We start from the raw sequence: 24,958 nt of genomic DNA, 5'->3' as shown, positions 1-24,958 counted from the left end.
GCGGGTCGGTGCAATCCCCGGACCAGGGGACGGGAGGGGCGGGACTAGGCGGGGCGGGGGCGGGGCCATGACGAAAGGGGCGGGGCACTGTGGGAGGAAGAACTGTGTGGGGCCGCGGGGGCGGGGCTACAGCGCCTGAAGGGCGGGGCTAGGCGGGAAGGGCGGGACTTGAGAGGCTAAAGGGGCGGGGAGCGCCGCGAGGGGCGGGGCCAGAAGGGGCGGGGCGCGGCGCGGCCGAGCGGGAGGAGCCTGGGCCACCGCCGCCGCTGCCGCCGCCGCCGCCGCCGCCAGGTAAGGGGCCAGGGTCCAGTGGGGCCCATGACGGTGTTTCCCACGCCGGGCCGTTCCCTGCCGTTCGCGCGGCCGGCCCCACGCGGACCGCCCTTGTCCGGCCGGCCCCCGCCGGCCTTTTGCCCCTCCTCCACTCCGACCTTCGTCCCCCGTGTGCCTTCCTAGCGTGACCAGCGCTGCCCCCCCGACGCCGCTCGTCCCGCTGTCAGAGGCTGTCAGAGGGTGTTGCTTGCTAACTTTCAGGGCCGGGAGCGCCCCTAGGAAGCATGCTGGGCGGCAGATGGGGAAACTGAGGCCGGGAGGAGCAGTCAGGCAGCTCCAGAGCGTCGAACACTTAGAGGTCACCCAGTCACCCCTTGAATCCAGGACACTACTCAGGGCTGGGGAGGGGCGAGGCGAAGGGGCTTGCCCAAGGTCACACTGCTTAACTGAACTAACTAACCCTCCCGCCAGGGATGCCCATAGCATGCAAACAATTCTGGGGGCGTCTGGCATTGCCTGTTAGTGGGTTCCTTCTGACTGGCGCCCGGTGGGCCTTGCCCCACTCATGCGGGGCCTGTGGTGATAAGAGAATTACTGTGCTGACTTTGGGTGGTTTTTCAGGCTGTAGAAACTGAGGCTCCAGGAAATGACTTCCCCAAGACCGCACTGCTAGGATGAAGAACAGGGTAAGAACACAGGTTAGGAGCAGGAGTTAGTACCCAGTTAAGGGGCTCTTCTTGCATGCAACTGACCCTGCTCTATATCCTCATGGTCCCTTGAGCACCACAATGTGAAGCCCAATGCCCCCACCCCCACCCCCCAAAAAAGGAAAGGAAAAGAACGTGGTGCCTGGCATAGAATAGGCCTTCACTGTGTCCCTTTGGGGGTGGGGGTAGCGGGTGGGCACACTCAGTAATGCTTTGGGTTACTCCTGGCTCTGCACTCAGGAATTACTCCTGGCAGGATTCAGGGGAATGGGAATTGAACGCAGGTAAGCTGCATACAAGGAAGCACTTTCCCTGCTGTACTCTCTCTACAGCCCCTTCATCGTGTCCTTTCTCTGTCCTCTGCTTACCTGCCATGGGGTCACACTCGGCCTCACTACACTCAGCCTCAGGCCCAACCACTGTAGCTATGTACCAAGTCAGAGTTAACACTTTATTCTCTCTCTCTCTCTCTCTCTCTCTCTCTCTCTCTCAACTTTTTGGAGGTTTTTTAACTTAACTTTTTTTTTTAACTGAACTTTTAGCACACCACCAATGCTCAGGAGTTACTTCTGGTGGTGCTGCTTCCGGAGACCCTATGGGATTTCGGAGATCAAAGCCATGTGCAAGACAAATGCCCTGCCTGCTATACTGTCTCTCTCTCTAGCCCCAACACTTCACTCTTTTTAACCCAGCTTGGGGCCTCCATTCATTCATTCCACAGATGGTGTTTGAGTACCTACTATGGGCCCTTGTGCACCGTTTAGGTGCTGAGAATACAGCAGCAAACAGGACAAGTGTTTCCTTGGGGAGTACACCCTGGAGTGGAATAAAACCTGAGTTTTGGTGTGTGGAGAGGGGCTCCATAGAAAGCACTTCCTTTTAGGCTGGGGAAGTGGCCTGGCCAGAGAGAGAGAGTCCAACCTTCACAGCTCTGAGCCGTCCGGGGCCGTGTCTGAGAGGCTCTGCCGGACTGAGCTTTCCCATCCCACTCCCCAGGGTTGGAGGGAAAGGGCTGTCTGGGGAGAGGGGGATCCAGATGAAGCCCTAGCCTGAGTTGCTGCCTGAAACCTCACACCGGCATCTCCTCCCTGTGTGACCTTGGCTTGACACCAGGTCACCCCACCTCTCTGAACATCCGTTTCCTTATCTCACAACAGGGCCATCATAAGCCAGCACATCAGGGATGCTCTGTGTGCTCATAAACCATAAAACGAGATGCAGAGCGTGGCCTCTGTCGGAGGCCTTGCCCAATCGGGGGTAACAGGGTGCATTTATTCCAAGCACCTTATTCGCGTGGCTTCATGACCCTGTTTCTGCTTTCAGCCAAGAACCCTGGGAGGCAGAGCGGGGAGGCTGAAGTTTCTGCCAGGCTGAGAAAATGCGGTGCTCAGGTCACAGTTGGCATTGCCATGCTGCCCACCCGGTGCCCCCTTGTGTAGGACCACGTAGCTGGGGGAGCAGTCCTGGCTCTGGGGCTGTTCAAGTGAGTCATCTCAGACAAGCTGTGTGTGATTGCTCTGTGCCTCGGTTTCCTCATGGGTGAAAGGCCAGAACTGTGAATGGGAAAGAACATGAAGGCAGCGTCAAAGCTCTGCACAGAGGCTCTCTGGGGGCCTTTCGCCATTTTTCTTTTAAAACATACCTCCCCCCCCCATCCCAACCCTACATCCCAACCCTACTTTCCTTCCTTTTGTTTTGCCTGACCAGATTCACACCTTATTTTAGTTGCAGGACTTGCACTTGCCAGGCTGTGGTCACACACTTTCTTGTGGCACAGCGGGGGTAGGGGGTTTCTAAACAGTGGAGCGGCCAGAACCATGCTCGATGCATGTGGGCAACACTGGGGCTTGTAGCCTCACACTTGCAAGGCAGGTACTTCTGCCACCGAGCCGTGCCAGGGACACCTTGTATAGGCCTAAGTCCTAGGAGCAGTGGGCAGTCCCAATTGACTAAGTAGGTTGCCAGAGCTCAGCACTGTACGTCTCCTAATGTTTGGGCCTGGAGAATTTCTCACAAGCCTGAAATCCCTCTCTCTGTCCTGCCCTGGAACCACCAGGCCACAGGTGGGCCAAACCAGCTAGGCCTGCACCTCTGAGACCTGAACAACACCCGTAGGCGGGGTTTGCTCGTGTCCTTTCTGACCTGTGTGTTTTTCCAAGTGCTAACCAGGACAGACCCTGATTAGCTTTGGAGATCAGATGAGACCGGTGTGTTCAGGGCGGTTTGGCCACGCACGTGATCTGTGTATTTTGTTAACGCCCTTATAAACTCTGGGCTGCAGAGATGAGGGCCTAGCTTCCTTGAAGGTGCTCCTACAGGCAAAAGGGGCAGGAAGGGAAATTTAATCCAAGATTCTACCCTGCTCTGTCAAACCCCTGTTGTGGCTTCCTGGTGGCCTTTCTTTTTTCCTTTTCTTCTTTCAGGGTGTGTGTGTGTGTGTGTGTGTGTGTGTGTGTGTGTGTGTGTGTTTGGGGGGGAGGGGAGAGGGGGAGCCACACCCAACAGTGGCACTCAGCTCAGAGGTAGGTCTCAGCAGAGCTCAGGGCCCCCGGACCTCTGACTTGTCGAGCACGCGCTTTGCCTGTGGAGCCATCTAGGCAGCCCAGCTCTGAGAAGGGAAGGTCCGTGTCACTTGGCAAGTAATGTGGAATTTAAACCTGCTCCTGTGTCTTAACCCAAAGGGAGCCATCTTAAGGATGCTCCTGCAATACCCTGTCTTTGGTCGAGTTGAAACCCTGAGGTGGTCATCAAAGATTTCAAGTGATTCCCACTGCTCCCGTGGGAAGTTGGTGAGGTTGCTGGCTGTGTGGGGGCCTGTGGGAACAGCATTCCTTGCAGAAGGAACATTGTGTGGGGGTCTGTAGGAACAGCATTTCTTGCATTCCACGGAAAGGCCAGAGAGGCAGGAAGGGCCTGCTGGGACCCAGAAGCAGCAAGGGAAGGGTGTAGCTGGAAGAGAATGAAAGGGGGGAGGGGAGAGAAGGGAGAGGATGGGAGGTGATGACAGATTCCATGCAGACAAACCCTAGAAAAACCATGTGAATGGTCAAAGGGTGTTGGTGTGGGTATGGTACGGAGAAGACCTACCTCAGTTAGTGATAGAGCTCTTTGAGTGTGGTGGTGGTGGATAGCTAGGGGCGAGGCAGAAAGGACCAGGAGACTGGGAGGGACTCCAGCAGCGCCGCCCTGAGAGGTAATAGCAGGTGCACCAGGGGCTGGTGGGAGAGGAAGGGCACAATCATTAATGTGCACAAAATGTCACACAGCCTGGGAATCACCCTACCCTTCCTCTCAGTAGCCAGAGCAGAACTGGGAAAGGAATCTTCCCCTTGTGGCATCATCTCTTGGCAAAGGGTGGGGGTGGGGGGAAATGGGGTGGTGCTCCCAAACAATGCTCCAGGCATCTAGGGGTCACTTCCTACAATCCTTAGCCAATGGAGTCAGACAGACAGGCCTGGTGATAGGATGCTGCTCCAATCCAGTGATGCTGGGACCACCCAGACCGCTCCGGAGATGCTCCTGGGCCTCGGGGCTACAGTGTTGGTGCTGGGGGCTGTGCAGTGGTGGAGGTTGAACTCTGGGGCCCTAAGCATGCAAGGCCTACACACCTGCTGGGTTTGGACTGAGCCATCTCTTGCCCCTACTGTCTCTGTCTTACTTTGGTCTGTAGTATGATTATCCAAAATTCTTCTCTGTTGAAACTATTGCCTTGGGAACCTCAGGAAATGCTGCATTTACCACTAGCTTCTGATTTAATTTCCAGATAGAGATTTAAAATAAATGGATTTCTCTCCTAAAATGCTGGGGCAAGAGGTCCAGTTTATAAATGAAACCTAAGAATTCTCCTTTCTAGACCAATGCAGGATACTCTCTCTGTTTCTCTCTCTGTCTCTGTCTCTTTATGTCGCTGTCTCTTTCTGTCTCTCTTTCTCTCTCTCTCTCTCTCTCTCTCTCTCTCTCTCTCTCTCTCTCTCAGTTTCTGTTTTACTTTGAACTTCTGTATTTCTCACCTAACAACAGTGTCGTGGCTGTTTTTATTGTAAAGGGTTTCCCCAGTCATTGCTTTTCCTTTTCCTGGGCTCCAGAACAGTTAGGCCTTCTGGTGACCCTGTAGTCATCTCTCTAGTGATGCTGGTTTGACTGTGCTGTGGACGCTTTTAAAAAGCAGTTGTGGGGAACAAAAGAAAGACAGTAGTGAGGGCACATTCTTAGGATGTACCCGACCAGGTTTAATCCCTGGCATGTGACTCCCAAACACAGCCCTGCAGGACCCTGTTTACTACTGAATGGCCCAGATAATCCTGGAGACTGCAGGGCCTGAGCAGCGCTAAATCCTCCAGACCTCACATTGAATCACCAACCCCCTTGGCTGTATAGCTGGGAGTGGCCTCTGGGCCCCCTAAGCACTCTTGGGAGGTCCCCCACAAAAAATAAAATCAGCTAGGGGGACCAGGGAGGTAGCTCTAGTGGTGGAACACAAGTCTAGCAGGTGTGAAGCCCTAACCAAGTGTCCCCCTTAGCACCAGGTAGCACCATGGGACTGAGCACTGAATTAGGAGTTCCCCCTATGACCAGAAAAAGGGAAAGTGAGAAACCCTTCCCCTCCCAAACACACAGACACACATTTATATGTGACCTTGGCTTTCACGTTCACTGACAGTTCCCATGAAAAAGGTTACTGCTGGCTAGCATGTAAGAAAAACACTAGTTCATTCCTGCATGTTGTTAATAAAAGGCCCAGGTCATGGAATTTTTCAGAATGGTTAAAGCATTTCAAGGTTAAGGACTGGAGAGATAGCACAGCAGATAAGGCACTTGCCTTCAACACAGCCCACTGGGTTCAATCCCCTGCGCATCACCAGGAGTGGGTCCTGAGCACAGAGCCAGGAGTAAGCCCTGAGCACTGCCAGGTGTGACTCAGACCTCTCCCCACCTCCACCCCACCAAAAAATAATAATTTTCAAGTTTAATAGGGGCCATGTTTGATTTTCTCCTTGATGCTGTCTTTGGCGTATCTCGTATCTCCAAAAAAGAAATCCCATCACGTTAGTCACCAAAACAGTGACTAAGCACCTCCTGGGGGTGCTTGCAGAGCTGAGGACCTGTTTGTGGAATGACTCTCTCCCCACATACTTACAGAAACTGCTCAACCACATTTTCAGATTAGGTGACTGGAAAGACAGATATCGTAATTATAGACAGTCAAGATGAAGGACCAGCGAGATAGATGGCTCTTAACAGGCCAAGCACAGGCTTTGCATGGAAGAGGCCCAGGAGCAATTCTCAACACCATGTTGTCCCCTGAGCACAGCCAGGTGTGGCCCCAAAACCAAAAACGATAATAGAAAGAAAGAAACGGAATCCCCAAATTGATGAAGCCTCCCTGGAAAATAATCCAATTCATCCGAGCTCTGAGCTTTGTGATTATAAGGTAAAGGTAAAGGTAAAGGCCCTCCCGTTGATCGTCGATTTGCTCGAGCGGGCCCAGTAACGTCTCCATTGTTGTTACTGTGTCTGGCATATCGAATACTCTCGGTAGCTTGCCAGGCTCTCCGAGAGGGGCGGAGGAATCGAACTCGGGTCGGCCATGTTGGCCGCGTGTAAGGCGAACGCCCTACCCGCTGTGCTATCGCTCCAGCCTTTGTGATTGTAATGGGCGGATATCCATCCTGCCTGGACTCATGACATGGTACAACCCTGTCCCTCTGAGTCAGACTCTCAGCCACAGGCCTTTCTCTTAAGTTCCCTGGTGTTTTCACAGCATGGGACACAGACAAGACCCCCAGGGACCTTGAGAGCTGGGAACTGTCCATGTTCCTGGCAGAGTTCCCTAACTCTGACCTGCAAGGTCCCTTCCCTGCCTTAGGACTTTCGGCTGTCTCTCTGTGAACCACTCTGGAGAATCTCAATTCAGCCTTGCACTGATTCTGATCCCACTTTAGACCGAGGGCAGGCACCTCAGAGATGCCCACTCTCCCTTAGCCGGAACAATGGGGGAACTCCCACCCAACTGAACTGCCTGTAGATTTCCCACCGGGTGCCCACCACCTCCAAGAGCCAATACGTGCCCGTCACCCTCCCATTTGCCCTTTCCTTTCATCACAATACCTACTAGTGATCCGAGGACTAGGACTCCACTGGGACCTCAGCCCCTCCAACTGGTCAGCCACCCCAGGCAAGGGCTCTCTGAGAAAAAAAAAAAACTCCTTTTCTAGGAATCAAGAGCATTGTTGTCTGTAATTAAAATTATCTTTCACTTTTAAAGCACCAATAAGCTTAAAATAGAAAAGTGAGAGCAAAAATGTTGACCTCTAGTCTCATAGCCCCACCAGCGAGACTCAAGGATCATTCATATTTTGATGCACCTTCGTTTTGTTTGGTGAAACCTTGTTTTTGTTTATAAAACACATTGAGTAGTGCTCAGGGGTTATGCCTGGTTCTGTACCTGGGGGGCCTTGCTATGCCAGGGATCAGTCATACCTGGACTGCTCACATTCGAAGCATCTGTTCCAACCCATTGAACTAACTCTGGCACCTGAAACACTTTTTTAGAAACATAACTGGATTTGTATTTTAAATCCAGTGGTATGCTGCCACATACCTCCCTCGGAAATGAAAAATGAAAGTCTCCCTGTCCTTAGGGCTTGCACATTTCTACAGTGTAAACACTGCAGCCTGCTGTGAGTGCTATCATCTTCGGGTGTGGAACTGGGAAGATCTTATGAATCTGTCCTTACTGCCAGCCTGAGCCATCTTAGCATACCATATTGGAATTTAAAATTACAGCATGCTCATAAAAATTAAATACAAAGAAAGGAATTGAATCATCCAGGAACCAACACGCATGCACAAACACACACACACACACACACACACACACACACCCCACCACCACCACCACCACCAAATAGCCACTGTCACCATCCTATGTTGTGGATAGTCTCCTCTACTTTCTGCCTAGTTCAGAAGTAGTCCATATTTATGACAAACAAAAAAATGAGAAACCCAGAAAAGTGTCTGGTACCTCATCCTTCAGAGTTACAAGAGAATTTCTTTCAGCCATTTTTCTTCTCTTATCTTCTAATGCATGTTTGGAGCCGGAGAGATAATACAGGGGTGTTAGTGCACACAGATTGGATCCCCAGGACCCCATTATGGTCCTCATTGTGCTACTAGGAGTGATCCCTGAGCACAGAGTCTGGAGTAAGCCTTGAACATAGCTGAGCATAGCCCAAACCCCTCTCCACCACCAAATAAATAAAAAATTATAGGAAATAAAATTACGCTTGCACTCCAATCTTGAACTTCCTAGTTTGTAGGCAGAGCCGAGCCTACTCAGCTCCGTGACCTCAGGCCTTTGCACTGAGCCCCCAGCCCTGTCAACCAAGCATTGCTGGGAAACCCTGACTTGGGAGCTTCCTCCCAAGATTAAAAAATAAATGAGCAAATAAAACTCCTACTAAAGGAAAAAAGAGTTTTTTTTCTTTTAAAGAGGCAGAAAATAATATTCTGGGGTTTTTGCCTGCACAGGGGCTGCTGGGGTGAAGCATGGACCGTTTGACATGTGGGGAGACCCTAGATTTGGGGCTCTGGAGCATCCTGGGAAATTCCTGATGCTTGGTCTTGTTTTGTCTCCCTTCCTCATCTGAGACAGAATGTGAGCCAAGGGGTGCCCATGGGGAGAGACTTCCTAGGGAAAATCTAGCTCTAATTTCAGCCTGAAAGATAGTTACTAGATGTGCTCCTGTCCGTAGACATTTCGGAACATGGCGAGGACCCTGGACCTAGTGGTTGGCGGTGGGGGCCTCGCTCCCCAGGGCCACTCACACCACCGGATCCTTCTCTCCCGCAGGACTCAGCTGCGCCCACACCCCATGGCCCCACAGGCTGGTTTTTCTGGTTTGCTCCCCACCGGCAATTTGCATATTTCTCTGAAGAACCATCCCGGAGCTGAACAGCCTGTTTCCAGAGTCAGAGAGAGGAAGCCCATCCTTGCTTGTTGAAATCTGGGTGAGTAGTTAAGGTTTCCGTCTCCCAGGAACCCGTGATGTGATTTTAAGTAGTCTTATTTTGAGTATCTTCCCCCCCCCCATGGTATACTTTATATTTATTTATTTTGCTTTTTGGGTCACACCCGGCGATGCACAGGTGTCACTCTTGGCTCTGCACTCAGGAATTACTCCTGGCAGTGCTCAGGGGACCATATGGGATGCTGGGAATCGAACCCGGCTTGGCCATGTGCAAGGCAAATGCCCTACCTGCTGTGCTATTGCTCTAGCCCCTATTTTGAGTGAACATTTTATCTCTCTCCCTCCCTGGAATATAATCATTGTGATGGAAGATCCATGTGGGTCTGTCTCAGGGTGGCCTCCTGGGTCCCCAGCTTAGGGCCTGGAGCCTGCTGCCTCCTCAAGGGACAGCTCATTAAATTAACTGGATGATTTGGGGTAGAGGTGAGCACCTATTAATTTACTTAGGTCTTAGATGATCTTTAAAATTCAAGCAAAACATCCTACTGCTCCTTTTTTTCCAACTTCTTTAATTTTAAAAATTTGAGTAATAATTAATATATAATGTTATTTTAGTTTGGAGTAAATCATGTAATAGTTCCATATATGTATGTTATGGGCACCACAGTCTAGTTCACATCTGTCACTACTTTTCTTATGCTGGAAGTTTCTAAGATTTGCTCTCTTAGCAACTTTGGATATACACACAGTGTTGTTAACCATAGTGATCTGGCTATATATTACATCCTCAGGAATGTAAGTGGAAATGTGTCCTTTTTTTTTCTGTTTGGGCCACACCCAGCAATACTCAGGGGTTACTCCTGGCTCTGCACTTAGTAATCACTCCTGGCAATGCTTGGGGAACCATATGGGATGCAGAAGCTGCAACCTGGATTGACCGTGTGCAAGGCAAACACCTTTCCCCTGTGCTATCACTCCAGCCTTGTCCATTTTTTTTTTGGGGGGGGGATGGTCGGGGCAGAGGTGGGGGGCGGGGCGGGTAAGGCGGGGACAGCCGTATTTCCTAGTGCTCAGGGGCTGCTCCCAGCTTGGTGTTTAGGAGTTACTCCCTGCAGTGCTCAGGGATCATATGCTTCCAGGAGTCAAACATGGGACTTCTGCATGCAAATATGTGCCCCGGCCTTTTGAACTGTCTCTCCTGTCCCGGGAGTTTTTGTCCTTTTTGATCCCCTTCTCTTGTTTTGCCTGCTTCACCCCCTACCCTCCCATCCCCACACCACCAGTCCGTTGTCTATAGCTGTGAGTTTGTTTACATTCCATATACTCTCACCACGTGAGAATTTACAGCACCTGCTTTTCTCCATCTGGTTTGTTTCACTTTGCATAATGCCTTCAAAGTCCATCTAAGTCTTTGCATGTGGAAAGATTGTGTTCCTTTGAATGCTGATTGATATTCCGTTGTGTGTGTTTATACCCCCACTGTCTTATCCATCTATTCACTGAGCCAGATCTTGTCTATTATAAGTAATACCACAAGGAATGTGAGATGCATGGGATTTTTCTTTTTCTCTTCTTTTTTTTTTTTTTTTGAGTTAGTGTCTTTTGGATAAATACTCAGAAGTGGAGGATTAGATTATGGTCCAAGACCATAAGTTTAAACCCTAGTGCTGCCTATATGCACTGAGGTTATCCCGACCACCCCACAGTCTGGGGTCCCCTAAGAGTCAAAAAGAAAAATCCCTAAGTGAAATTTCTGGGTCAAAGGGTAGTTCTATTTTTCAATATTTTTAGGAACCTTGCTTTGTTTTCCACAGTGCAAAAGAGTCCCTTCCCTTTGCTCACCTTGCCAACACTTGTTATTTCTTGTCTTTGTGATAATAGCCACAATAACAGGTATGAAGTGAGCTCACTTTGTTGTTGATCTGCATTTTCCTGGTGTTTTGGGATGCTGCATCCTTTGTAAAGTACCACTTGGCCATTAGTCTGTCCTCTTTCGGAAAATGTCTGTTCAGATTTTCTGCCCATTTTAAAATCAGGTTGTTTGTGGTTGGGACTTTTGGTGTGTTGGTGGTTTGAGTTTCTATTTCTTGTCTTGCTATTTAGTTGTATCAGTTCTTTGTATATTGTGAACTTTGGCCTTTTCACATGATCACGTGACATCCCGTTACTCATCGATTTGCTCGAGAAGGCACCAGTAACATCTCCATTTGTCTGTGTTGCGTGCTAGTGTAGCCCAATGGTGTCTGCCCATTCTAGGAACATGAAGAGCCTCAAACTGATCGTTCAGGGTCTTGACGAAGAAGTCTGACCATCTCATAGGTGGGCGGCCATGTGATCTTGGAATCGTGGAATACAGTCAGTAATGGCTCTAATACAAGCGGTCCTCTCCAAATCTCATTACATGTCCAGCCCATCTGATTTTCGACGCCTTGGCAAACGAGACAGTGTCCCTGATTCTTCACCATCGACAGAGGTCGCAACTCCAGATTCTTTCTCTCATTTGAATGAAGTGTGATACTCCAAGCATAGCTCTTTCGATTCCTCTTTGGGAGACCCGAATAGCATTCTCATCCTGTTTTTGTAGGGCCCAGACCTCTGAGGCGTATGTTAATGCAGGAAGAACAGTAGAATCGAAGAGATGTGCCTGGAGTCGGAGATTCTTCATTCTCTTAGATATTTCTCTGATGCTCTTGAAGGTGTTCCAAGCCACTCTCTTGCCAGGTCATTGGTCATGTTAACTTCTCAACCTGCATACACATAACTGTTGCATTTGGAGATGTTCATTCCACTGAGAGTGAATGAAACGTCAGGAACGAGACCGTTTCTCATAAACATTGTCTCGTGAGATTCAGCTGCAGTCCGACCTTTCCACGCTTGCAGTCGAAGTCGGCCAGCATTTGTGCCGCTTGGGTGTTTGGTGTTATTAGAACGATGTCATCAGCGAAGCGGAGGTGATGTAGCTGCCGACCCCATTCCAGTCGTCGCATGACGTTCTCAAGGGTAGCACTGAAGAGTTTTGGTGAAATGGTATCACCCTGCCAAACTCCTCTATTGACATGGATGATCACTTCCTTGTAGAATGGTGAAATCCTGGTAGTGAATCTGTAATACAGCTCACGGAGGATCCTGATGTATTGAGTTTGAACACCTTGTTTGGCTAGGGCTTTGATGACCGCTTCCATCTCAACAGAATCAAAGGCCTTCTTTAAATCAATGAATGTTAGACAGAGCGGCATCTTGAACTCCCGAGGAACCTCAATGAGCTTGGTTATCATGTGGATATGGTCGATGATGCTGAAACCTTTTCAGAACCCAGCTTGCTCTCATGGTTGTCCTTCATCGAGTGTTCTGCCAATCATATTCAGGATGACTCGTGTGAACAGCTTTTAGACAACAGACAATAAGCAGGTTGGGCAATAGTTGCCAATGTCGTGGATGTCTCCCTTCTTGTATAATAGTACAGTCCTGCTGGTTTTCCATTGGGATGGAAACTTGCATTCAGACAGGTAGCATGTGAAGAGCTGAGCCAGTGTAGTGATGAGTACTGATGGCAGATTCTTCAGGTGTTCAGGCCTGACCTTGTCTGGGCCAGGTGCTGTTCGCTTCTTTACTGATAAAATGGCGTGTCGGATTTCGGAAGGGAGAACTTTGGGAACGACATATTCATCCTGCGGAATTTGGTATGTGGGCAGGTGGCTATTGAAGAGATCCTAGTAGAAGTCATGGATAATCTTCTCCATTGCCCTTCTGGAAGATGTGATAGATCCATCAGGACGTCGGAGGGCAGTCATCTTGGTCTTATAGTTGGCGAAGGACAGGCAGGCATTGCTAATGCTTTTCCTGGCTTCTGCTGCATCTGCCAGCACTGCTACTCTTCTCTCTTTTAGGTCTTCCTTTATCGCTTCTCTGCACTGCTTTGCGAGCTCAGATGTTCACTTGCGGTTGCCTGAGGCTTGCACCAACCACATTGGCAAATAAGCTCACGAGTTTTCGAAGACAGGAGTCTTTTTGTGGCTATCTGTCTCTCGGTGTTCCTTGCACAAGCATGGAGGTGCTGAACCAGTTGATCATATTTCTCATCAATGTTGTCAGCGATGGCATCTTCCCATGTTGCCGCAATAGTGCTGAAGAGACCACTTGGTGGTCGTTCTGGGAGTTCTCTTTTTAAACTTTGCAGCCCTTTCTCCCCACTCTGTGAAGTAGAATTTTGCACAAAGGAGACGATGGTTCAATCCTGTTTGGAATTTTGGGACAACAGTGACATTGGTCAGGCAAAACCATCGATTGAATATGATTGTGGTCAATTTTGTTGTGGAACCGTCCACCTGGAGACTCCCAGGTCCAACATTTAGATTTGGCCTTCTGGAACTGTGAGTTACCATGGATGGTCTTGGTCGACATGATGAACTCAGACAGTCTCTCACCCTGTTCATTCCATTCTAGGCCAGGGGTCCCAATGTGGAGTTCTTCGGCTGATCTTCTCAGTCCTATCTTTGCATTAAAATCCCTGACAGTGATCTTGTAGAAGGTGTGGTCTTCTTTATAGAACTTCTCCAGCTCCATGTAGAACTTCTCAATTTCTCCTTCATCATAATTGGATGTTGGTGCATAGACAACGAAGATAGAAACTGCCAGCAGTGAGCCACATTTATTCAAGTGTAATCGTCCAATTCGGGTTGTTTAGGCATTCGAATGAATCAATGCTTATGGCCAACTTCGTGTTGACAAGGACACCGACACCACCGATGCCTCTTTGTCGCATGTTCCGAGGAACATTTCTTCTTCAGAGTCGAAAACGGTGTGATGTGATTGATGCCTTCTTGTCTCGGTCAGACCAATGATGTCATCCTTGATCTTTCATGCTTATATCATCAGGTCCTCGATGGATGCATCCGATGCCAGCCTACATGCATTGAAAGTGCAGACAGTCATTTTTGTCCTTCTTCGTTTAGGCAGCCTGGTTCGGCCTTGAGATTATATCGGCCTCTCCTTCCTCATCCTTCTTAACACTGCCGAATTCGATATGCCAAAACCAGTAAATTGGCCTTTTATCAGATGACAAATGATTTGCAAATATTTTCACGCACTTGATTGGTTGCTTTTTCATTTTGTGATATTTTACTTTGCTGTACAGAACTTTTAGTTCAGATCCAGAGAGAGAACTAGAGCTAGAGCTAGAGCTCATTCTTTGCATGGGGACCAGCTCATGTACTGGCAAGGCAGAAAGACAGCACATGTGTAGTGGACAGTCAGGCCTGGGCATGAGCAGGAGTATAGAGGCAGGTGGACCGGCTTAGATAGGCATGGGTTGGCCTTGTGGAGGGGTCGGTGCTCATCCAGGTGCAATAGCAGCTGAGTGACATGACCAGCAGAGATGACAGAAAGGCCTCTCAGGCCCTGGCATAGAGACTAGATTAGGGGCCACCAGGAATGTCTTTTGTTGAGTGAGTGAAAGAATGAACTTCACCTGAGTCGAGGTCTGTGCACGTCTGTCTCTCAGTGGTTAGAGGCAGGGCATGAAATGCTTCTTGGATTGGAAGGATGTTTATTCACAAACGAAGAACTAACGTGTAGTTCCAGATACCAGCACACTCGAATGCCATCTGGCTCTCCTGGGTCATAGGTACAATTATCACAGCCCCCATTGGGCCCTGGAGTAGGTACTAAGCCTCTGGGTGCTGCCTCGGTACACTGTCCTTGATTCTTGGTCTATTATTTTATCCACCCCATGGTCTTGGCTGACCCTCTGAGCCTGGGAAATCTGATCCAAGTCTGAGGTTCCTGGAAGTGTTGGAGGTCAGGCTTCCTGGGCAATATTGTGCAAGATGTTAACTGCACTGGGCCACAGTTTCTCCTTCTAGAGCATGGGGTGGAGGATCACCATGCAGGTATAGAAAAAGAGCACTGGGACTGCCATCAAAAGTCTGGACTGACAGTGACTTACTGTGTAACTTTGGGAAGATCACTTGACCTTGTTGAGTTTTCAGTTATCAGAGGGAATCATATTGGTTGTGTACTACCTACCCTTACATGCTAATTGTGAGAATTAATGGATCAAAAAGTAGTTTACAAACTGTCATGTGCTACAGAAATGTTAGTTGGTTGCTGCCTCAGGACAGCAACTTATTTTGAAAAGCTAAGGAAGTTTTAGCTGGGAATGTTTTTTTTTTTAAATTAAATATTTCCTTATTCACTAATAATTTATTTGGCACCAAAGTTTAAACCCAGGATCCTATATATGCAAAGCAATTGCTCGTTCTACCATGAGCCATACCCCTGACTCTATTCTTTTTTTTATTATTGATTTTTATCAAAAACAATGTGATTTACAAATTTGTTCATTATACAGTTGCTTCAAGCATTTAGTGTTCACCTTCCCTCTACCATGATACCCAGTTTTCCTCCCAATCCCAACCTGCTCCCTTTGACACATAAAAAATTTATTTTATATTGCTTATTCCAACAAAACTTTAAGAACTGGTAAATAGAATGATCAGAAAATAAATCGGTAAAGGTCAATTGGTCATTGTTTATAATTTTGACTATATAAATAAGAAAATTAAAACCATTTAATACAGTATTTAAAAAGCCTGTCTGGGAAGGCTTTTAAATACGTCCTCCAATATTTTGAGAACAAAACACTTTATTGCTCAGCTGAATGAGAGGGAATTTATGAAGAGTGGAGGTATCAGACTAGAAATCTCTTGGCAATATGACAAGTATTTAAGACAGAAGTCTGAGGTCGGAGAGACAGTACAAGGGGTATGGTATTTGCCTTGCATGCATCCGACCCTGGTTCAATACTCAGTGCCTCATATGATTCCCCCAAGCACTAGTAGGGGTTGCTCCTGAGTACAGAGTCAGGAATAGCACCCTGAGCAGTGCCAGGTATGGACCCCCAACCCCCCCAATTTATTATTGATTTAATTCGGTTTTTTTTCTTTTTGGGTCACACCCGGAGATGCACAGGTATTACTCCTGGCTGTGCACTCAGGAATTACTCCTGGCAGTGCTCAGGGGACCATATGGGATGCTAGGAATCAAACCCGGCTTGGCCACATGCAAGGCAAACGCCCTACCCGCTGTGCTATCTCTCCAGCCCCTAAAAGGGAACAGAGGTGATGGATGAGAGCTCTGGCTTTGGGCTGTACTCTGCCAGACTCTGGCTGTGTAACCTGGGCCTGATGGTTCCTCAGCAGAACCCACTTCCTTCTCTGCAGATGGGCCTGATGGTAGTACCTGTCCCACAGGTTGAGAACATGCGTATAAACTGGTAGGATCAGTGCCGGCACCCAGCAACACAGACCTTTTAGTCTTCCTGTTACTCATCTATCTTTGCTATGTGCCAGGTACTATGCTGGTTATTTTGTGCATTTATTTTACTTTATTTTTGGCTTTTTGGGTCAAAACCAGAGATGCTCAGGCGTTACTCCTGGCTCTGCACTCAGGAATTACTCCTGGCACTAATTACTCCTGGCAGGATTACTCCTGGCTCGGGGGACCATGTGAGATGCCAGGGATCGAATCCATGTCAGCCACGTGCAAGACAGAATTCTTGCTGCACTATTGCTCTGGCCCCTTGTGCACTTATTTTCTTTAGAAATATTTTTATATCTTTATATGAGTGAGCCCTATGCCAGCCTCTGGTCTAAGTATCTTACAAATACCATCTTGCATGACTACATTATTCACTGCTAACACAGCTCCTCCAAGTCTGTACTATTTGGTCCCTTGTAGGGGAACAATATAAGAAATATAAGCAATATAAGAAACCCCAGTGCCCAAAAGCAAAGAGAGACAGAGACAGAGAGAGACAGAGAGAGAAGAAAAGTGCCTGCCATAGAAGCAGACAAGGGGTGGAGGGTGGGGGGTAATGGGAGGGAACCCGGGGATACTGGTGCTGGGAAATGTACGCTGGTGGAGGGAATACTGTATGACTGAAATTCAATTATGAATGGCTTAGTAATGCTCTAAAAAATAAACAACTTGAAAAAAATACAAGAGCAGAGAGGTGAAGTTGCCTGTGGCCTCAGTATTAGGTGGCGCTAACATGCACCCAAGGCCTTTTCTGCCTCCTCGGAGCCTGACATGATTTGTTCCCTCTTCTCCCATCCTCTGCCCCTTTTCTCCTCCTTTCCTGTCTGCTGGGAGTGAATGGAAGTATGAAGGAAGGGAGAGAAGAAGCGGAAAAGGACCTCCCTCCTCTCCATCTCTCTGCCCTCTCTCTGAAGTACTGCACATGCAGTGCACAGGTGCTAAGGGTGCAGTTCAGTCACTTTAAAATACATGTGTGGGGGCCTGAGCGGTAGTAGAGTGGGTAGGGTGCTTGCCTTGCACATGGCTGACCTGGGTTCAGTCCCCAGCATCCCATATAGTGTCTCAAGCCCAGATGGACCCCTGCCAGGAGTGATCTTTGAGTGCAGAGCCAGAAGTCAACCCAGAACACTGCTGAGTATGGCTCCCCACAAAACAAACACTGTAGCACTGTAGCAGTGTCCTCCCATTATTTATCAATTTGCTTGAGCAGGCCCAGTAATGTCTTGTTGTGAGACTTGTTGTTAACTGTGTTTGGCATATCGAATACGTCATGGGTAGCTTGTCAGGCTTTGCCGTGTGGGAGTGATAATCTCAATAGCTTGCAGGGCTCTCTGAGAGGTGCAGAGGAATCAAACCCGGGTCAGCTGCATGCAAGGCGAACGCCCTACTGCTGTGCTATCCCTCCAGCCCTCGAAACAAACAAACAAAAATGTATGTATGTGTGTATACCCCTGTAATCACCACCAAGTCAAGATACTTGATATTTTTACCACCTGAAAGTCACCCACATCCCTTCTCAGCCAACATCTACTCATACCCAGTGTGGGAAAACAGCTGCGTGATTTCCAGTGTGGGATTAGATAAATGAAACTTCTTGTGCGTTAATGTACATGTCTAAGTCTTCATGTGTCAGAAGCAGATTTGCTGGGGTCTGGAAAAGAGGTATCTTTGCTCTGGTGGATAATGTCACAGCACAACGTGCACCAGTTTACATACCCGAACGTGTACCAGTTTACATGCCCACCAGCATCATATGAAAGTTCCCTTTGCTCCTTATTCACACCAGTACTTATCAGTGTCAGTCTTTTTGGTTTTATCCATTCTTGTAGGAAGTTCTGACATCTGTTTTTCTGATGACTACTTTCTACTCACACCAGTGTTCTGTGGAAGTCCCATTTGTCTCAATCCTCTCCAACATTTGATTCTAATGGTCTTTAGTTATCTATTCTGATAACTGAGCAGCAGTATCTCACTGGAATTTTAATGTGTTTTTCTGCTGAGTAAAGATACTTCCTTTCTTCATATGCTTATCACCCCTGGGTATATTTTATAACATACCTACTCAAATTCCCCCCTCCCCTTCTTTCATTTGTCTCATTTGATTGTCTTAGTGGCTAATAGTGGTTTCATGTATCACAGATAGAATTCCCATGTTAATCTATATATTTAAAATGTGTCTCCCCAGTCCATGCTGTTTGTTTTCACCAGAGCAGCGGGTAGGGCATGTGCCTTGCACACAGTCAACCTGGGTTTGATCCCCAGCTCCCGCTATGGGTGCCTGCCAGGAGTGATCCCTGAGTATAGAGCCAGGAGTAAGCCCTGAGCATCACTGGGTGTGGCCTAATCCAGTCCCCTCTCCCCGTAACAAAGTGATCAAGCAGGCCAGGGAGATAGCCCAAAGTGACAGAATGCATACCCCACTTGCACGAGACTCCGAATTAGATCCCCAGCTCTAATGGCTCATAAGCACTGCCATAAGCAACATTGCCACAAACAAAAGCCCTGGTAGTCTGCAGTATCTCGGACCCCTGAGCACTGCTGAGAAGATCCCTTCCCCCAAATAAGGGATGAACCAAAGTCCTTAGTTTTAATGGAAGCTAATTTTTCCATCCCTTTTTTGGTAGTTGGTGATTTCTGTACCCTATTCCAATAATCTTTTCCTATTCCCGGTGCATTTTTATTTGTTTGTTTTTCTCCTACAGGGCTGGAAATGGCCACAAGAGACAGATCAAGCCAGAGGCTGTCCCAGGGGACTGAGCCTGATGAGGAGGGGGAGATGCGTCTGCCCACAGGCCGGGAGCTGGCCGAGGCCAACCGCTTCGCCTACGCTGCCCTCTGTGGAGTCTGCCTGTCCCAGCTGTTTCCTGAGCCTGAACACAGGTGAGTGCTCCTGTCTCACAGCCAGGGTCCTGCATTTTCAGGAAGACTACGGCTGGCGGCCAAGCAGCCTTCAGGCAGTACTGGACACTTTAAAGAGTTCGAAGCCATTGTCCTGGCCTTGCAGGGCCTCTAGCACCCCTCTCTCAGGGACCAGAGATAGTACAGCAGGTCGGGTGCTTGCGTTGCACACGGACAACTCGAATTCTCTCCCCACATCCCAGATGGTCTCCAAGTCCCGCCAGTAATGAGTCCTGAGTGCAGAGCCAGGGGTAACCCCTGAGCATAACCAGATGTGGTCCAAAAGCAAAAATAAATAAATAAAAAATAAAGAAGGGCACTCAGTGCCCACTTACATGCCCTTCAATAGACAATTTCCTTTTTTGTGGGCAACACCTCAGAGACACCCCTGGGAGATTCTCAGCCAAAATGTGCCAACAGTTCCAGGTGAGGGCCCAAGGATGTGGTGCTGTCAGGGCCCTGTGGTACCAGGAATTACCCATCCCAATGGTGCTGGGGCTTCTCCAGGGCTGAACCCTGCATTGCTCATGGTGTCGGCAATCAAACCACTGTCAGCACACCCCAGAACTTGGGCTAGAGTCTGTGTTCAAATCACCTCCGCCAATTTTTAGTTAGGTAGGTTCATGGGTAGGAGATGTGACTTCCCTAAACACCAGTCTGCCTGGGACTGGAGTAATAGTACAAGAACACTTGCCTTGCACACAGCTAACTGGGTTTGAACCCCGGCACCCTATCTGCTCCCCTGAGTACTGCTGCGGGTGATCCCTGAGTACAGAGCCAGGAGTGAGCTCTGAGTACAGCCAAATGTGATCCAAAATAATTAATAAAATTTAAGGTATGCAAATAAACATCAGTCTGTCCGTCTGTAGCCTGGGACCCATGAGGCCCTCCTGCTGCATCGTGGCAACATGAAATGAAATAATGTCCATCTGAGTTCATGAGAGGATGAGGTAGGTCGCCAGCATGGTGTCTCAGCCACGCAGCAGGCTCCCAGTTAGTGGTCGGGCTGCTTCCTGTTGATGAGCACTTACTTCATTTGGCCCCATTTCCTCACCTGTAGAATGGAGAAAAGACTAAAGCTTTCTACCAAAACAGGCCTTTGTACTGGATCAATAGTACAGCAGCGGGGCTGGAGCGATAGCACAGCGGGTAGGGCGGTTGCCTTGCATGTGGCTGACCAGGGTTCGATTCCCAGCATCCCATATGGTTCCCTGAGCACCGCCAGGAGTAATTCCTGAGTGCATGAGCCTGGAGTAACCCCTGTGCAACGACCAGGGTGTGACCCAAAAAGCAAAAAAAAAAAAAGTACAGCATTTAGGGCACATGCCTTGTACGTGTTTTTATGATATTTAGGCATGATGATTGTCTAAACCCACAGGCATATCCTTGAGCTCAGAGCCAGGAGTACACCCTGACTGTGTGCCCCACCCCTTACCCCACCCCACCCCCGCTGAAAATAAATCAAATAGAAATAAATTAAAGGGGGCATTTCTGGCTACAAGTAATGGAATCATACTGAAAGATTTCAACAGAAGACTTGCTTTTATCACATAGCAATAAATCCAGAGGTAGTTCATTTCAGACTTGATTTAGTACCTCAGAAGGCCTTTGTATTAGCTTCACTAAAGTTCTCTTGGAAGTCCCCTCCTGTTCACAGAGTGGCTGCTGCAACTCCACATATCACACTTTCCCCCAGCCAAAGTCCAGAGCAGGAAGGAGAAGAGCAGGAATTTTTCTCAGGTCTTTGACCCAGTGGGAAGTTTTTCCTGGAGTTCCCTAAGAAAATCTTCTGAATATCCCTGTCATTGGCTAGGACCAGTCACATGTTGAAGCCTTAGCTATAAAAGAATCTGGGAAAATAAAGGTATTTGTCACCTTCTGGGGTCTGGGAGATGTCTCAAAAGGCTCGAGCACATTCTTTGCCCTTGGAACCCCTGGGTTCCATTTGTGATACTGCACAGTCCCTCTACTCATCCCACCGCACCACCAGGAATGCTCCCAATCACTGTGCTGAAAAGTACGTCCCCTTGGTAGGCACTCCGCACCCCCCAGAAAAGGACACTTGCCATGTTCAACCTCAGGGAAAAGGGGCTGGGGAATCCTGCAGTGAAGAAAGAGCATGTGTGAGAGCCTGGACTTGAGGAGGGCACATGATGTTATTCCCTGCAGAGCCTGACACGGCACTGCTGCCAGACACCTCTGGCTTCTTTTCTTATCAATGACAAAAAAAGCCCATAGTCTTCCTGTGCAGGTCATGGATCCTACTTCCACCCCCACGAAGAAGAACGTGCTCCACTCTTGCCCCCTGCCCTATCTTATGATAAACGTAGTGGGCCTATCTCTGATCCACACCTGGCGGAAAAACTGTCCCACCATTAATATATTTCATAGTTCCTCTTGGCTTCCTGTGTTACGTAATTAGCTCCAGTATTGATTCAGAGCCTCAGAAGGCCTTGGGCAGGGCTTCCCTTCCTGATGACAGAAGGGAGGCAAGAATACATCTCCCTGTGCTCCATCCCTCAACACGCTGGCACCCAGGGCCTGCATAGAGGTGGGAAGAGATTTATAGAGTTTGCTCACATAAACCGTGGCTGGGGAATGTCCAGCCGTGGGCCCTATGAGATCGTTCTCGGGTGCATGATGAGACAGACATGAATGTTTCTCATTGGCTACCCGAGGCCTGTCTACCTGTGCTGTATGGTCCATGGACGGTGTTACAAATTTCCAAATGGCCCTGGGCAGAAAAATGGTTCTCCATGCCTATATACTTGCTCTGGGTGCCACCCAAGAGGGCATGCGGAAGTGAGTTATTGCCTGCGTGCCCCTTTCCCATGTACCCCCTCGTCCAAATCTTGTTACAAATTGGGCTGACTTTGTAAGCAATTGACCAGGGATGTTTCCTTCCTGAAATTTTCCAATTTGGCCTGCCAACTTTTTCCACATGGCTGATCTCCATTTTCTGAGACCAAAAACACATTTCCAAAACCCCCTCGGTCTTTCACAGCACACACACACACACACACACACACACACACACACACACACACACACTTGGCTTCAGGACGCTTTAGAAAACATTCCAGGGCTGTCTATCCTCCTGGGGCATTTAGCAAAGCCTTTGAAATACTTGTATCGTGATCATACGGTCAACAGTTGTCCCAGCTGCTGTCCCTTAGAGTTACTCTATTAACCATTGAGAAAGGTGAGGCCGGAATGACAACACAGCAGATAATGTGGCTTGTACACTGCCAAAGGGGATGGATCCCCGGAACCACGTATAGTCCCCCGAACCCCACCAGGAGTGATCCTGAGTGCAGACCAGGAGTCAATCCTGAGCATCGCCATCCAGAAACAAAACAAAAGCATAAATAAACATGGAAAAAGGAGTAGTTTGGAAGAAGAGTGGCAGCCAGTGTGTCCTGGCAGGCTGTGTGGCCTCGAGTCCATCTTCCATCTTCGGAGCCTAAAAGCAGGGGACTTCCAGGGTCCCCATCCTTATCTTAGTGATGTGGAGCCCTGCAACTGAGGCTTGCGTTCAGAGCTAGCATGAAACCACCTAATGACACATTGCCAAGAAGGTGTTCCATCACTAAGGAATACGTGAGCATACAGGTCAAGGAATGTTGGTGGCTGTCTTCCAGTAACAAATGCTCACAGAAGCAGCTACAGACTCAATTGGCCCTAGAGAGGAGGAGGAGCATTGAATGTGGAGTCAGGAACCGGGATTTGTGGTGAGGCTCACCTGGTCCCTTCACTGGTGCTCAGGAAATCGCCAGGGATGTAACTGGTGGTTGGGTTGGGAGGGACAAGCAATAGTCCAGTGTGGCCTCAGGTGCCACCCTTCTTCCAGGCTACTCCTTTCTCCATGTTTATTTATGCTTTTGTTTTGTTGCTGGATGGCAATGCTCAGGATTGACTCCTGGTCTGCACTCAGTATCACTCCTGGTGGGACACGGGGGAACTATATGTGGTTCTGGGGATCCATCCCCTTTGGCAGTGTACAAGTCACTTTATCTTCTGTGTTGTCATTCCGCCTCACCTTTCTCAATGGTTAATAGAGTAACTGTAAGGGACAGCAGCTGGGACAACTGTTGACCGTATGATCACGATACAAGTCGCTAGCAGTCCAGTGTGGCCTCAGGTGCCAGAAGAAAGTGGGCCTGAACCCGGAAGCTGAGTCTCCTGCTTTTCAGTCTCTGTGTCTCTAGATTAGGGGACCAGAGTGATAGTACAACAGGCAGGATGTTTGCCTTGCATGCAGCCAACCCAGGTTCAATCCCTGGCACCCCATATGGTCCCCTGAGCCCCACCAGGAGTGAGCCCTGAGCACCGCCAAGTGTTTCCCCAAAACAGAAACAATAAAAACAGAATAGGGGTGCCTGCCTCCCCATCAGGAGGGAGCAGGTGAAAAGTCATTGAGTCTATGCACAGGCTCTTAGCACTAGTACAGGACAGTTGCTCTGTGGCAGGGGTTTATTGGCCTGGTGGCTGTGGATTTTCACGCATTGCAGCTAGACCACCAGCCACACAAGCAGCTTCACCAAGGCTCTGCAGATCTGAAACGAGCGTCCTTATGGATTAGGAGAGATTGCCAGCTGCCCCTTCACAGAGAGACTGGCTCATTCACGTGCTTCCTCAAAGAAACACATCAATAACACTTTGTGTGTGTCAAATCACAGCACCTGACAAAGCCAACTTCATCCTTTCCACAACTGCATCAAGTTGGCACCATCCGTAGCCCCAACTATAAAGTAGCGGCTGAGGCCCAGAGAGGCAGAGGGACTGGCCCCAGTCCACAATGCTCATGGCCGAGTCAGTAATTGAGCCAGAGTCTGTGCTCTTGACACCTTTGCCCTGCTCACAAGATGCTTCTTGCCATCCATGATCTCCCTCATAGTCGTGACTTGGGCTGTGCTGCTGCCCATATTGATGCCAAAATGGTGCTCGATTCCCTCAGCCATGCCCTGCCCTACAAACACTCAACCCCGGAACATTGCAATAGGGTGAACAATAAGAATCAGAATGGCAAGAGGTGAAATTTATTGCGGGTTCTTGGGTGCCAGATGGTGTCCCCTTGTCACGGAATCTTCTGAAGGAGCCTGTGAGGCCAGCCCTGCCCCACCTGTATTCTCCAGTGGAGGAAAGTGAGGCCCTGACAGAGGAAGGAGGGACCCAGAGGCTCAGCCTCCCTTGGTCTCCTTGCCAAGAAACGAGCTGAGCTCAACCAGCAGTGGTTGAACAGCACCTTCGTGCTAAGTCTTGCATGGAGGGAATTCTCTCCCTCATCTCCTCTCACTTCAGGCGACCAGGGTGGGGGGTTGGGGAGTTGGTTTATCAACCCCTCGTGCAGAGTCAGGGCATCGAGGTCCAGAGAGGGGGTTCCTTTTACTAGGTGCTGTGTCACCTCACTCTCCCTGGAGGAGTGGCAGACTGACCATCTTCCCTATCCCCCATCTCTGAGGGATGCTGGACAGCCTGGCTGCCCCTCCATGAAAAGAGCCCTTGGCCCAGGGTGGGGGTATCAGGGCCCGGCCTCACACTCCTTTAGGGGCAGCTCTGAAGGGTCACCCCCTCTTTGGCACTCCCTGAGGCATCCGTAGAGACTGTAGTAGGCAGCCCCCAGCCCTGTCCGGGAATCCCCTCTTGGATTTGACCCGTGGTGATGCCATGGGTGGGTTGGGGTCGGCCCCCTAGACTCCTCAAGGCTTGACATCTGCCTCTGAACAAATGTCATTGGCATCATTTCAGTCAAGACCCCATCCCACCCACTGCCAGCTGCTGGTCAGAGACCAG

The 24,958-nt window shown here is 49.2% G+C and overlaps 1 protein-coding gene across 2 annotated transcripts in view; it reads left to right on the top strand.

Moving 5' to 3' along the window:
* The first annotated feature begins 235 nt into the window (after window positions 1-235).
* Window positions 236-24,958, top strand: part of TMCO4 (transmembrane and coiled-coil domains 4) — a 77,635-nt gene continuing 52,912 nt past the window's right edge. Inside the window, exons 1-3 of one of the 2 annotated variants that reach the window (XM_056122806.1) lie at window positions 898-959; window positions 8,833-8,990; window positions 18,970-19,147. In XM_056122806.1, coding sequence (XP_055978781.1) covers window positions 18,978-19,147 — 170 coding nt within the window. In that variant the 5' untranslated portion in view covers window positions 898-959; window positions 8,833-8,990; window positions 18,970-18,977. Of the gene's footprint in view, window positions 292-897; window positions 960-8,832; window positions 8,991-18,969; window positions 19,148-24,958 lie in introns of those variants that run through there. The other variant, XM_056122807.1, reaches the window with a different exon arrangement.

The sequence above is a fragment of the Sorex fumeus genome, unplaced genomic scaffold (assembly GCF_029834395.1).
Source record: "Sorex fumeus unplaced genomic scaffold, SorFum_2.1 ptg000047l, whole genome shotgun sequence".
Classification (NCBI taxonomy): Eukaryota; Metazoa; Chordata; class Mammalia; order Eulipotyphla; family Soricidae; genus Sorex; species Sorex fumeus.
The sequence above is the reverse complement of the archived record's forward strand: the minus strand, read 5'-3'. Positions and strand labels throughout refer to the sequence as shown.